The 15761-nt window shown below is 42.4% G+C and overlaps 2 protein-coding genes across 2 annotated transcripts in view; both read left to right on the top strand.

Moving 5' to 3' along the window:
* Positions 1-15761, top strand: part of CSMD1 (CUB and Sushi multiple domains 1) — a gene marked incomplete at its 3' end in the record, with an annotated part of 1732394 nt that overhangs the window by 1048486 nt on the left and 668147 nt on the right. The gene's annotated exons all lie outside the window — the stretch shown is intronic.
* On the top strand, positions 1461-4902 carry LOC308608180 (matrin-3-like). Its single transcript, XM_081220902.1, has 2 exons — positions 1461-3879; positions 4109-4902. The coding sequence occupies exon 1, from the start codon at positions 1726-1728 to the stop codon at positions 3058-3060; it is 1335 nt and encodes a 444-aa protein (XP_081077028.1). The 5' UTR covers positions 1461-1725; the 3' UTR covers positions 3061-3879; positions 4109-4902.

The raw sequence follows: 15761 nt of genomic DNA, 5'->3' as shown, positions 1-15761 counted from the left end.
GCACGAACTGACAGGCCAATTCTAAAATTTACAGAGAAATACAGAAAGCTAAGTATATAAAGAGCAATTCTGCAGAAGAGCAGAGCTCGAGGCCTTATACTACCAGCTGTCAAGACCGTTATGGTGATGAAGTATTAAAAACGTGAGTGTGCCTGACTGGTTCCAGGTCAGATGCAGCTAGAGACCGTTTACAATTCCAGAGAGACTGCGGATCTAAAAGTAAAAAGAAATTTTCTAGAGTCACACACCAGGGGACATCTTCATGACCTCTGAGTAGTCAAAGGTTTTGCAAACATCAAAGGTATTAACAGTAAAAGAAAAAGCAATAGGCTGGGTCATTAAATTTGAGAAATTTTATTCATCAAAAGACACCACTATCCAGAGTGAGAAAAGATGACCATCGTTTTATTAAAGATTTGCTCACAGAACATGTAAAGAAAGCTCTCAAAAAGCAAAAGACAACACACAGGGGAAAAAGTCGGCCATAAGCTTAAACTAACACTTCTCAGAGAAAGATGTTAAAAGAGCCAGTCCAACAAATATGAAAAGGTGATCAACTTCATGTGTCAAAAAAATGCAAGTAAAGCCTCCATAATGAGATACCACTATAGCCGGACCAGAATGACTTAAATGAAAAAGATAGGACACAATCAAACATTGGTTAGTCCATGGAGCACCTGGACGGCCCGCACTACATTCGTACTGACTCAACACCATTCCTTGGCCTGTGTCCAATGGATACACATCCATCTCTTCACCTGAGACATGTACTAGAATGTTCAGAACGACACAGTTCATAACCATAAGCTAGAAATTACATAAATGCCCATCAGAAGAGACACATAAATTACGCCATATTCACAAAATAGAACACCCTACCGCAATGACAATGAACACAAGTGTACACAACACCTGGATCAATGTCACCAACACAACCTTGAGTGAAAGGAGCCAGAAATGAAGACACAAAATCTATGTTTCACCATTTATGTAATATACCAAAATAGGCAAAATTAACCAATGCTGTTAGAAGGCAGGAGAATGGTTACTCTTGAGTTGGGATTTAAGATTCAAAGAAGAGCTCATGAGGGTCTCCTGGGGGGAAATGTTCTGTAACTTGACCCTGAACTGAAGTTCCATAAATTTTTAAGTTTGTGAAAATTTTGCCCGCTAAGCATACAGCATGTACACATTTTTGTATGCATATTTTATTTTGCTAACTGATCAGAAGCCTGAAAACATCCTAGAATCACTGATATGTCTTTTCTGTAAGAAATCCTCTAAATTCTTAATATAGATAATAAAGAATCAAATCTAATATAGTAGCACTGTTAAAAGCTCAGCCCTCAGAGACAAATTGCTGGGTTCAGATCCAGGAAATGCAGTTTACTAGACAAGTGTCTGAGCAATTTTTGTAACTGCTCTAGTTTTTCTCATTAAAAATGGAAAAATAGACCTCTTACAGCGCCGTTGCTGCGGGGGATTGTGGGAGCCTCAGCGTCCCGCTCGCTTCGAGAGAGGTACCTCTCCTCTTCCCTCTCCTTAAGAGTTGTCTGCTGGTTCTCAGCTTGAAGAAGATTCTACAGTCCTTATTGATCCTTTTTCTTGGCGTTACCATTTTTTGAAGCAAAGTTAACCTAGTTTTCCAGTTTGAGCTTTCGTTTTGGCCATCTTCTAAATTTTTTTTTTTTTTAATCTGTAAACTAGACAAGAGATAGTTCTACAATGTCCAAGTCATTCCAGCAGTCATCTCTCGGTAGGGACTCGCAGGGTCATGGGCGTGACCTGTCTGCAGCAGGAATAGGCCTTCTTGCTGCTGCTACCCAGTCTTTAAGTATGCCAGCATCTCTTGGAAGGATGAACCAGGGTACTGCACGCCTTGCTAGTTTAATGAATCTTGGAATGAGTTCTTCATTGAATCAACAAGGAGCTCATAGTGCACTGTCTTCTGCTAGTACTTCTTCCCATAATTTGCAGTCTATATTTAACATTGGAAGTAGAGGTCCGCTCCCTTTGTCTTCTCAACACCGTGGAGATGCAGACCAGGCCAGTAACATTTTGGCCAGCTTTGGTCTGTCTGCTAGAGACTTAGATGAACTGAGTCGTTATCCAGAGGACAAGATTACTCCTGAGAACTTGCCCCAAATCCTTCTACAGCTTAAAAGGAGGAGAACTGAAGAAGGCCCTACACTGAGTTATGGTAGAGATGGCAGATCTGCTACACGGGAGCCACCATACAGAGTACCTAGGGACGACTGGGAAGAAAAAAGGCACTTTAGAAGAGATAGTTTTGATGATCGTGGTCCTAGTCTCAACCCAGTGCTTGATTATGACCATGGAAGTCGTTCTCAAGAATCTGGTTATTATGACAGAATGGATTATGAAGATGACAGATTAAGAGATGGAGAAAGGTGTAGGGATGATTCTTTTTTTGGTGAGACCTCGCATAACTATCATAAATTTGACAGTGAGTATGAGAGAATGGGACGTGGTCCTGGCCCCTTACAAGAGAGATCTCTCTTTGAGAAAAAGAGGGGCGCTCCTCCAAGTAGCAATATTGAAGACTTCCATGGACTCTTACCAAAGGGTTATCCCCATCTGTGCTCTATATGTGATTTGCCAGTTCATTCTAATAAGGAGTGGAGTCAACATATCAATGGAGCAAGTCACAGTCGTCGATGCCAGCTTCTTCTTGAAATCTACCCAGAATGGAATCCTGACAATGATACAGGACACACAATGGGTGATCCCTTCATGTTGCAGCAATCTACAAACCCAGCACCAGGAATTCTGGGACCTCCGCCTCCCTCATTTCATCTTGGGGGACCGGCAGTTGGACCAAGAGGAAATCTGGGTGCTGGAAATGGAAACCTGCAAGGACCAAGACACATGCAAAAGGGCAGAGTGGAAACTAGCCGTGTTGTTCACATCATGGATTTCCAGCGAGGGAAAAACTTGAGATATCAACTATTACAGCTGGTGGAACCATTTGGAGTTATTTCAAATCATCTGATTCTAAATAAAATTAATGAGGCATTTATTGAAATGGCAACCACATAAGATGCTCAGGCTGCGGTGGATTATTACACAACCACACCAGCATTAGTATTTGGCAAGCCAGTGAGAGTTCATTTATCCCAGAAGTATAAAAGAATAAAGAAACCTGAAGGGAAGCCAGACCAGAAGTTTGATCAAAAACAAGAACTTGGACGTGTGATACATCTCAGCAATTTACCTCATTCTGGCTATTCTGACAGTGCTGTCCTCAAGCTCGCTGAGCCTTATGGGAAAATTAAGAATTATATACTGATGAGGATGAAAAGTCAGGCCTTTATTGAGATGGAGACCAGAGAAGATGCAATGGCAATGGTTGACCACTGTTTGAAAAAGGCCCTTTGGTTTCAAGGAAGATGTGTAAAAGTTGACCTGTCTGAAAAATACAAAAAACTGGTACTCAGGATTCCCAACAGAGGCATTGACTTACTGAAAAAAGATAAGTCCCGGAAAAGATCTTACTCTCCAGATGGCAAAGAATCTCCAAGTGATAAGAAATCCAAAACTGATGGTTCCCAGAAGGCTGAAAGTACAACCAAAGGTAAAGAACAAGAAGAGAAATCAGGAGAAGATGGTGAAAAAGATACAAAGGATGACCAGGCAGAACAAGAACCTAACATGCTTCTTGAATCTGAAGATGAGCTACTTGTAGATGAAGAAGCAGCAGCAGCACTGCTAGAAAGTGGCAGTTCAGTGGGAGATGAGACAGATCTTGCTAATTTAGGGGATGTGGCATCTGATGGGAAAAAGGAACCATCAGACAAAGTTGTGAAAAAAGATGCAAATGCGAGTGCTTCAGCAACTGCCAAGAAAAAGCTTAAAAAGGTGGACAATGGGCTTCCCTGGTGGCGCAGTGGTTGAGAGTCCGCCTGCCGATGTAGGGGACACTGGTTCGTGCCCCGGTCCGGGAGGATCCCGCATGCCGCAGAGCGGCTGGGCCCGTGGTCCATGGCCGCTGATCCTGCGCGTCCGGAGCCTGTGCTCCGCAACGGGAGAGGCCACAACAGTGAGAGGCCTGCGTACCGCAAAAAAAAAAAAAAAAAAAAAAAAAAAGGTGGACAAGATCGAGGAACTTGACCAAGAAAACGAAGCAGCGTTGGAAAATGGAATTAAAAATGAGGAAAATACAGAACCAGGTGCTGTGTCTGCTGAGAATGCTGATGATCCCAATAAAGATACAAGTGAAAACGCAGATGGCCAAAGTGATGAAAACAAGGAGGACTATACAATCCCAGATGAGTATAGAATTGGACCATATCAGCCCAATGTTCCTGTTGGTATAGACTATGTGATACCTAAAACAGGGTTTTACTGTAAGCTGTGTTCACTCTTTTATACAAATGAAGAAGTTGCAAAGAATACTCATTGCAGCAGCCTTCCTCATTATCAGAAATTAAAGAAATTTCTGAATAAATTGGCAGAAGAACGCAGGCAGAAGAAGGAAGCTTAAGATGTGCAAGAAGCTTAATGAATTCAAAGAAAATAATGGTTATTTGTTTTTAAATGTTAACCTTTTTTAAATACAATACAGATAGTTAGAAGAAAACTATTGTACTCTTTTGTTATAGTGGAAAAATAATAGACGTCTGTTCATGTGTTAAGTGTTAGAGCAAAAATACATATACGGTTAAGTTAATGAAGAATTGTTTTTGTTTTATCAAAATGGTAACAGACAGAAATACTTGTTAGAGACTGACTTCATATGCTACTTAAGACACTTGCACCACTAAGAAAGATACGTAGAAACATTCAGAGAAATGAAATTTAGTAGTTCCAAGCTTCAAAGAAATGTCAAAACTTTTGATTCCATTCAATAAAGAACAAAACCAATTGTATTTTTACTACTTTCATCTGAAACATTCCACATTTTAATCTGAGCCTTGCAGACTTTTCATTTGCAGTTCGAAGCATTTTTTGGTTTTGTTTCAATTTTTGAGAACTTGATTAATGTGAGATTGGTAATTAAAATGCAGGTGCAGTTTCTTTTTAATGTCATGCTGTTTAGGTAATAAGAAATACTAAGTAATTGGCTTTAGATTTTGTAATTTTTTCCCTAAGTTCCTGCTAGATTTCGTATTCTAGTAGTCATTGTATTTTTCAGTGAAATGTAAAAATATTCCCATTCTCTTTGACCAGTGTTAATTTCTTGCGATACTGCTTGTCACTTGAACCCTGTAGCTGTCATACATCTGGTATAAGCACATTTGATTTTTGAAGTGTGTAGACCATCTCTTCATATTTTCAAGATGTAATTTTACATTTCTGCATTTTAAAACCAGTTTGGCCTTAATCTTAGACGCACGCTTCTAATTCATATACTGCATATGTGACCTCTGTGAACAGAAATTTGCATGTATAATCTGTGTTTACTTGTAACTTTCTGGTTATATACTGCTTATATCTGTGGATTCAAGTTTCTGAAGTGAGTACCAATAAAAAAAAAACCTAGGCCATGTTCATTGGTTATACATGTTTGAAATGTTAACCAAAAAAAAAAGGAAAAATAATTTCCTACCTCTTAGGTTTTTTGTGAGCACTGAATGAATAACACAAGATTCAGTGTCCTAAACATTTGACAAGTTGAAAAACTTGAGCTATCCCAGGTACTAATACACAAGTTTTATATGAGATGTGTGTGTGGGTGTGTATGTGTATATATATATATACACACACAGTTTCTATATGTGTATATATGTTATTTCTATAGATTTATATGTATAATCACTTCCACTACTGTTCTAATTGAATCCTGAGGATTTATATGCTTTTTAATCACTACAGTGCACTGAACCAATGCCTTCAAGGAAGTCTCCAAAAAATCCCCAAACCATTGAGGATTTATTGTGAATCATTTATTGACACAAACATTTATCAATCAAGTACCATGTATCATGGCATGGCTGATCTCTTTTATGGTTTGGAAATGATCAATTGAAACCTATTGTAAATCTACATGTATGTCAGTAGCTTTTTTTTGTTGTTGTTTTGTTTTGTTTTGTTTTTTCTTTTTGCGGTACGCGGGCCTCTCACTGCTGTGGTCTCTCCCGTTGCGGAGCACAGGCTCCGGACACACAGGCCCAGAGGCCATGGCTCACGGGCCCAGCCGCTCCGCGGCATATGGGATCCTCCCAGACCGGGGCACGAACCCGTATCCCCTGCATCCGCAGGCGGACTCTCAACCACTGCGCCACCAGGGAGGCCCTGTCAGTAGTTTTTAAATGAGGTTACACAATTCCTTTTATAAGCATTGCTCAGAGGAAATAAATTTTAACAATTAGATCAAAAAAGAGGAAACTAATTGCCTCTATATAAATATATTAATATATAAATACATTAATAAATATATTTATTGTAAATTACAAATATATTCAAACATATGTATATACAAACATGTACATATGCATATGCATTTATATTTTACAAATATAGCATAGGGAAATAGTCCCATCAAAAGGTCAGAATTTGCTAAATATTTTAGCTCTCATGCCAGAGAACATTAGTTTCTACATGACGTTTTCAAAGCATTTATTTTCCCATAAAACTAAATAGCAAAATGAAAGAAATCCGAAGTCAATTTAATGTTCTTGCTGCTTTCATATTTCTAAGAAAATATTTATGGAACAATAAACTCAGATGGCTTAAACTTTCTAACAGGTACGTTCACTGAACAAGCCCTCTATTCTCCTCCTACATCCCTCTGATGATGACTCCAAACTCCCTTCTACTTACCACGTAACATCACCATTTGTATCTGTTACATACAAGAGGATACCTGCATTATGTACACCTGCAGCCACAAAGACAGTAATAAAGCCTTTCCCTGTCGAACTGCTAGAGACACATCACTGCTGCCTCAACTGGCATGTTCTGCTGGAGGTCTTGGGCTCAAGGGACATGAAAGGACCCAGAGGACAAAACCAAAAATTATCAGCACTAAGGAGGACCACACACGGGCGTGAATTCACACTTGGCTGTCGCTCCTCTCCCACACATCCCAACCCTAGTAATTCATGATTCCCTGATACACTTGGTTCTAAGACTCTGGGCTCACAGAGCACAAACAGACAGCTTGTTCTGACTCGGTTAAATAGAAGCGTTCTTTTAATGTTGACCTGCACGTTGTGTATATTCTTCTTTATTTAAATTACAATTTACATACTAACTCATCTGGGAGAATGTCTGTTTGGCTTTAACGTCTATAAAACCTTTAGGTAAATAATTCCTGTTCCGCTGACATTATTTTGAGCTTCTGTGTAGACCCAAGTCCTCTACCTGGTCCTCAATTGTATATATTAAAATGCCAAGGCCAAGAAACTTGCTACATAAAAATCTGCTAAGTGCCTTCTGAAGGTTGTGTGTGTGATAGGTTTTTGATGACCACCTCATTACTAATTGTAGGATGCTTAGATTTGAAAATGTCTCCTACTGAAGTTATATTTATAACCAACGAAAACTGATCTTGAGAACACTGTTTTGCTTCTATGAGAATTTCATGGAGTCAGGTATAAAAAAAGAGCAATCAAAACTTTGCATCTGTGGTCCAGTACTAGTTAGTTAACCTAAACGAGAACGTGTTGGCGATGTAAATAGAAGGTGTCCCTGAACACCTGAGGCTGAGTGGCAGGCCCCGTGTGCAGAGAGGGCAGTGATGGGAATGGTCTCTGTGGAGGAGAATCCTCGCCTATCTCACAGTTCCAAGGATCCTGGCATTCAGTCAAAAAGTTACCGGACATCCAGTATGTGCCACATACCACGTGGACACTGAGAGTAGAGGGGAACGATACAGAAATTGTATTGTACCATCCTAATGGATGGTACAGGCGAGAAGGTGGGCAATTACAGTGCAGTGTGATAAATGCCACTACAGTTTGGAGAAAATGCCGTTTCAGCTTAGGAAGGTGAGCACCCAGAAGAGGTTGTGTGGTTGAAAAACTGAGTTAGGACCTCAAGAATGGGAACGATGCTGTGAGAAGGGAGAGAATACTGCAGAAGTATCTTGATATTAGCAGAAGCTAGTTCTGATTGGGCCTGGTATCCTTTCCATAAAGATAATTGAACAGTCGGCCTAGGAAAGAGCAAACAGAAGCAGGTGTAGGAGGGCTCGAAGCCAGGACTGGAACCTCGAGAGCTAGATAAGGGGGGTGGTTGAAGGCACTGGAGCAAACGGGCCATGTGATCAGAGCTGTCACCTGGGGTCCTCACTCTGGTTGTGGAGGGCGGCCACAGAGAAGGATGAGAGGGAACCAGGAAGTTACTCCTTGGGCAGCTGGACCACCACAGAAAGGGAATGAAGAGCCCACACTGAGTGGACGGCAAAGGGCCGGCTGTGTGACATGCCAGGATCCAAGTTTCTGAAAACGCCTGCAAAGTGTGCACCAGGAGAAAAGAAGAAAACTGGTTTCCAGTGAGGGTGGTGGGAACAGATGTTAATGGTAGGACCAGCATCTTTAGGAAGACAGACAATGGATTAGAGTTGTTCAGAAAGACTATATAACAAATGCCCATAAAGCCTCCATGTGTTTTGTTTGTATAAACAAAACACAACCCTAAAACATTCTACGGGGGCTTCCCTGGTGGCGCAGTGATTGAGAGTCTGCCTGCCGATGCAGGGGACACGGGTTCGTGCCCTGGTCCGGGAAGATCCCACATGCTGCGGAGCAGCTGGGCCCGTGAGCCATGGCCACTGAGCCTGCACGTCCGGAGCCTGTGCTCCACAGCGGGAGAGGCCACAACAGTGAGAGGCCCGCGTACCGCAAAAAAAAAAAAAAAAAAAAAAACATCCTACGGAAAGCTAGGAGATGTGTGTTTTCCATGATTCTATCATGTTCCTAAAGCAAATAGCTTCTTGCATACAGCTAACCCAAGTACTGAGTTGTATTAAGGGGTATTCACAGGCAGGAAAAATGGAAAATTCCTTAGGGAGACTGTTTATGGTGTTCACAGAAAACCCTGAAAAGCCATTAGAATCGGACATGTGTGTGAGTTATAGAATCAATCTGTCCTTTTTGGGGGGTTTGTCAATATTTATCGGCACACTTAGTGACATTTATATTGTTTATATTGTTAAATGAAAGTATAAAAGTTTGAAGCTGCCAATGGAATCATTATAGGGACAATATCTGATCACAGGATGCTGTAAATTATTTGAACAAAGCTGAAGTGCAAATTTCTACTGTTCTCAAAGATGAAAATAAATTCCTGAAAACTCTCTCATCAGATGAGGGAAGGGCTGTTACTCTACCTATGAATGTAATTGCGTGGACTGTTATCCAGCATCTGAATTTGCTGCGATGAACAGCTGTCCCATTGTCATTCAATCCACCTACTCATTATATTTTCCTTTGTTTTCTGTTCTCCATCCTTCCTTGTGCCTTCTTTCCCAAATTCATAGAAATACATGTAAGCTCACAAATTTGCATGTACACACCAGACATCCCCATACACACACACTGAAATAACGCTTATTTATGGCTGAAAGCTGGTTTTCTGTAATAAACCACAGAATAAAATTACTTCTGACCCGGCCAAAGTCTTTTTGGAACAATTTGCTCGGAATGAGGCCTGTTGCTTCTCTATCAATCAGTATTCAATAATTATAACTTAAGCTACTGAAGTCACAACAGGGCTAAATCAATATTTTTTTAAACACTCTTTCATGATCAATTATTTCTTTGCCACTAAACAATGTGATAGCAGTGATTTAGAGTATCATCTATTCAACAAACCTTTTCTTTACGGGGCCAGATAGTAAATATGTTAGGTTTGGGGGGCCCTACTGCCTGGCAACGACTCAGCTCTGCTGTTGACACGTGGAAGCAGCCGTGGACGGCACATTCACAACTGAGTCCACCTGCGATCCAGTAAAACCAGTTTACAAAAACTAGTGGGGTCGGATCTGGCTCACAGGCTGTAGCATCCTGCCTCTGGAGATGTTTCTTCTAATCACTGCTACTGGTAAGAACTATGTAGCACACCTGCTAAACCCCTAATCTGGTGCCACGGAGGTAAGCATCCGCATCCCTATTCTCCAGAGGAGGCCGAGATTTAGAAAGGTAAAGAGAGATTGCCAAGATCAGGTAAACAGGGACAGTGGCATTGAGATGTGAGCCCAGTTCTGGCTCCACACTTCCTGCCCTCAGTAGCTACCGGCTGCTGCCAAGTTGTACCGATTCCCCGCGAAGCATAAACACAGCCAGCGATCAGGGCCACACGCCCCTTCTCAGCATTCTACCCAACTCTGGAGGCACTGAAATGCTCTTCAGTAGATCAAGACAAAGAAGAATACACTCACTAATGTATTCCTCCTCAGGGAGGCAGGGAACATTCTGGAACTCAATGAGCTTAGGAACCTTTCAACCTCTACACTGTACAAATCCTCTCCTGACTCTAAGGCACGATTCCACTCAGGCCGAGTATCTTAATTTGAAGTGGAGCATTTACCAAAACCATGCTGAACTGGTGAAATCAATGGCATCTGTAGAGAGCCTTCCAGCCAAAGTGTTCCAGCTCCTAAAGGTGGTGTCATCAGTAAGGAATAGCTGGCTCTGGGGACCACTGTCCTGCAGCTGCAGAGTGAGGACAGAGACCCCTGGGAGACCAAAGAGCACCCTCCTTTCACTGCCAGGAGATCCTTTCCTGAGACCGTTTACAGATAAACGCAGAAGACAAGGCAAATATCCTTTCTGGATGTGTCCAAGGACATGATACCTTCTACTTTGTCTGCAACTTACATGCCGGTTAGGTAAGGTACGCACAGAGTTGGAATGAATTTTCGTCTAACCTGTGGTTCTCCTCCATGCCTACACATCAGAATCACCAGGTGGTGTTTTACCAGCAATGATGCCCAGACTTTCTCCTAAACCAATCAAATGAGAATCTCTGTAGGACAGGGCAAAGGAATTCCTTTTAAGCTCTCCAGGTAATTCTAACATGAATATGGAGTCAAGAACACTGTTCTAGACCCACAGTTAAGACGCCATACCTCTGTAACTGAGACACGTACAGACTAGATTGGAGGAAGTAGTTTTGATCTGGGCATTGGGAGACTGGGGTTCTCGTCTCATGTCAGCAGACTAATGTCCCTGTGCTATTAGGAAAGGCATTTTGCTTCTATGTGCCTCTGACTCTTCATATGTGCAAAGAAGGGATTAGAAAGATAAGGTCTCCTCTGTGCTCCTATGTGGGGTGAGTGAGATAAAGAGCCCACTTGGCAAAAATTATAATTATGAAAATAGTGCTTTTAATGACAGGATGTACTCTTTGAAAAGATGCTTGTTAGGATTATTATCTGATTATCAAAGAAGCCTAACTTCTGGCAGGGAAATTGAGAGCACAAAAGAAATTGGAAAATAGGGTACAGTTATTATTCCGTGATATCATGTAATTAGAAACAAATGGTCTTTTATCTAAATGGGGTAACGTGGATAAATAACATTATTTGTATAAAATATTTACCATCTCGTAAAAATTTTTATCATACCTGACCTGACAGCTTCAAAGCCTAAAGATTCATTTGGAGTAATTTAAGTAAGATGTGATCATCAGCTACATACACCTGAGCGCAAAGTCCTTGTTAGTGGAACCCTGGCAACGTGGTCTTCTAGGCAAGGAGTCACATCCAAATTCAAAGGACGGTGATTACTCAGTTGGGTGAACTGTCAAACAAGCTTGCTAGACAAGCTCGATTCATTCCATAGGGACACTTTTTTTCTTTTTTTACCTTAATGCAAAGTTCATGTGCAAAATGCGTAATTAAAAAGGAGTGTCATTTAGGAGATGATTATCAGCGATTTCAAGTAACACACGCAGCGCTTTGCTCACTCCCCCTTGTGACCTTGCCATAATTCTTGTTGTATCAAGTGCCCAGCTGGAGAAAACCGAGCTAATAATGGCCCAGCTGCATAGTCTAACGAGATCTTTGTGATACAAGCAAGGTCAAGTACTCTATCCTGTAGCGTATTAATCTCATTGTGCGCTGAGAGAGAAAGAGGCCGGGACGCTAGTGCTGGCTGGAGCACTGCATCACGTTCCAGCCTACACATCGGCAAGCAGAACTTTGCAAGTGAAATGAATAGCACTTCTAAACGCAGCTGAGAAAGATTATTCTAGAAATAAGGCCTATGTTCGTAAATGCATATTTCAATATTCAACACATGATTTCTATCATGTAATTAAAAGTGTATCTACACCATTTAGTTTTATATTTAAAAACTCAATGCCATTAAGTGCATTCTTCTTGAAAGTTCTATCTCTTAGGACAAAAAGTTCTTATAAACCCATACAACTGTCATACTTAATGTAATCCCATAAAACAATTTTAGAAGGAACTTAATAGCCCAACTGTACGTTTTATCTGCTGATCACCAGTGTATTGGATTCTGCAAGTTAGAAGTTTGACTTCTAATAATTCAAAAGACAAATATCAAGGTCTCAAGAATAAAATGAAGACCGGCATTAAGGTTGCAGGTTTCAAGACTGGTTTAGAAACCACCACCAAAATAAACAAACCACAAAAATTCAGTTGAATGATGAATTTACGAGAGGTTTCTTAAATGTTGATTTTATACAAAGTCATTATCCTTAATTTCAAAGGTTTTAAAACAAAGATAACCTGCCAAGTTTTATGCTATTTAAAATATTAGGTTTTATTTTGCTAAAATAGCATATTCTAGAACATTCCCATTAGATCATACACTCTTAGCCTTAATATCAAAAAATGCACATTTAGCCCATAAATCCACACAACTGAAAGTCTGAAAAGGGATTGGATGCTGCTTCTAATGAACACAGCCCCATTACGCACAGTGGTACCATTCTAAGCATATGAAGGACATAAATAAAGGCCTGGAGAGTCTTCTGCTGTGAAATCTTTATTTCTCTGTCAACTATTTTATGCTCATCAAGTAAAAGCGCAAAGGCACCAAAATTACACAAATTCTTTGAGTCACTAAGTTGTTGCATTTTGTGTGGCCTGGTTTCAGGGTGAATTAGGTAATTTGATAGTCTACTTTTATAGTTTACTGTTGGATAGACGAGTCCTACTTTCTTCTGGAGCATTTTGAGAACTAGAATATCACATTCCCTAAGAAGGATACACTTCTACTTTTAATCAAAGTGACTCTGTTACAGATCCAATTTGCAAAGAAACCAGGTATTTTACTGTTTGGTAAATTTAATCTACTTGGGAAATCTTCATAATGATGGAAAATTGTGCCCATCAATTCAACAGACTCCTCTTGAGCCTTTATTATTGAGCAGACCCTAGCAGGAGTCTGGGAAACACATGTCAATGGAACGTCCACCTGGGCCTCAAGAAGCTCCTGGCGTCTTGGAGACACATGACTCTAATTGAGGGAGGAGCTTTTTAAGGGCGGTTATTGTGGATGCACCTGGGGGCCCCGTGGCTGGGGGGCGGGGGGGAGGCTCCAGCATCCTAAGGAGGAAAACCTGCGAAGGCCTCATGACCGCCCGGGGGGCTGAGACGCGGAGCAGAAACAGGATCCCTTCAGACAACACGGAAACTACGCCCACAAAGGTTTCAGGGGTCTCGGCTCACTCAGAGGGCAGAAAGGCACCCGAGGGGACACAGAATCAGCCCCTAGGGTGGGGACAGCCTTGCAAACTAGAACTAGAAAGTTCCTTTGTGGGAAGGAGGAGGGTGGCATTTCACCCCAGTGCTAAAATCCAACGGGGGCTGTGTTAGCTCGGCGGCCAAAACAAAGGATCACAAAATACGAGCTTAAACGCAGGAAAATATTTCCTCACCGTTCTGGAGGCTGGACATCCGCGACGAAGCGGTCGGCAGGGCTGGCTTACCCGACGCCTCTCTCCTCGGCGGCGTGTAGACAGACAGCTGCCCCCACCCGCGTCAGCCGGCCACCGTCTCCGCGCACTCACGCCTCGGCCGTCTCTCCCTCTCCTTATAGGGACCCTGTGGTCCTATCAGATTTGGGCTCCACCCCTCTGACCCCAGTTAACCTTCATCAGCTCCTTAAAGGGTCCTCTCCCCACACGCTCACATCTGGGGGCGGAGGCTTCAAAATAGAGACTTTTTTTTTTTTTGCGGTACGCGGGCCTCTCACCGCTGCGGCCCCTCCCGTTGCGGAGCACAGGCTCCGGACGCGCAGGCTCAGCGGCCATGGGTCACGGACTCAGCCGCTCCGTGGCACGCGGGATCCTCCCGGACCGGGGCACGAACCCGTGTCCCCTGCATCGGCAGGCGGACCCTCAACCACTGCGCCACCAGGGAAGCCCCAGCATATGGGTTTTGAGGGAAAGCAACTCAGTCCATAACAGCGAATAGTATAGGCTTGGAAGCCAACTGGGATGTGCGGAGCATGACATGGGCTGTAGGGTGAAGGGTGGAAGGGAGGGGACAAAGATGACGAGCCACTGGGAAGAGGAAAGCGGAGGCGCCTTTCCTGGAGGTCAGAGGTGAGGGCCGTGCGGATCCTGATTCCAGGCTCGCAGCCTCACTCAGAACCTGTCCTGGAGCTGAGTAGACTTAGGCAAAGAGGAAAAGGTACAAAATGCTTAACCTACTGGGGCTTTTTAAACTATACAGATAGTGGCCTAGGCCGGAGGGGGAGATGAGAGACCCTTACTCAGGTCCAAACTGAGACAAGGTCACTCACGGCAGTCCTGACCACACTGGGTTGCATGTGAGCTCCCGAGACCCCGAGCGCCAGCCGGGGGGACGTTTGCCTCCTTCACTGGAAAGTCTCGGCAAAGTAGCTCACTGTGAAATGCCTACTTGAAATGCAATAGAAATTACATCAGAAGACATTCTGATGGGACAACACTTGCTGGGGTCCAGCTGAAGCAGCCGTGAGCGCTAAGAATCCGCAGCAATTGGATTCGCAGTCCCTGAATGTGCACACCGTCCACAGAACTTCGAGGCTGTTGGACTGGACCAGACTCGAGAGCCCTGGTTTCTCAGTCAGACAGGACGGGATGGGAACAGGTGAATCCTGGCTCCATTATTATTAACTGCGTCAAGACCCTTCAGCTTTCTGTGAAGAAAACAACTTTTATCTCTCAAAGGACAGAAGGATACCTAACTCACCAGGATTTTTTTTTTTTAAATAAAGATTCCATGAACTAAACTGCATTTTCTGGGGTAGCATATTTTCCCACCCCAGAAAATGGAGCACATTTCTAACCCCAGAGTTTAATAAAACTGTTGCTGCAGATGAGTCTTGCCCCAGAAAGAATTTAAAGGAACAAGCTGGGAGCAGTATATAAAGTAGCAAGAATGTCTGATGCATATAGTAATGGGAATTTTTGGTCTTGGAAGTTTCCAGTTCCTAAAATACAGTAATGTCTGAGTAATTCTTTGTGATAAAAATGCTCATCTTCACTAAGCATATAAGTTTGGAGGGAGAAAAGCAGCATTTGTTGAGTCGTTTGGACAGGATGCTCTCATATAATTCTCCTGACAATGTGTGAAATAAACACTATGGACATTTTCTAGGTAAGGAAAGTGAAGGCCATCCCACAGTTGAGCAGGTTTCTGAAGCTGTGTCTCTCTGATTCTACAACTCACTTGCCTTCTACTATTCCATCCCATGTCCCCAAACACTCCAAACTAGCATTCACGCAGCACACCTCTGACCTGACATTGAATCCCAGCTCTATAACTTCGTTACTGTGTGATTCAGGTACACAGGTGATTTCTGTAAACCTTGATTCCCTTGTCTGTAAACCTA

Source organism: Mesoplodon bidens (assembly GCF_964165515.1).
Source record: "Mesoplodon bidens genome assembly, chromosome: 20".
Lineage (NCBI taxonomy): Eukaryota > Metazoa > Chordata > Mammalia > Artiodactyla > Ziphiidae > Mesoplodon > Mesoplodon bidens.
The sequence above is the reverse complement of the archived record's forward strand: the minus strand, read 5'-3'. Positions and strand labels throughout refer to the sequence as shown.

Bases quoted from the DNA above. Each gene is read 5' to 3' on its own strand.
- LOC308608180 (XM_081220902.1), top strand. From the start codon at position 1,726: ATGTCCAAGTCATTCCAGCAGTCATCTCTCGGTAGGGACTCGCAGGGT.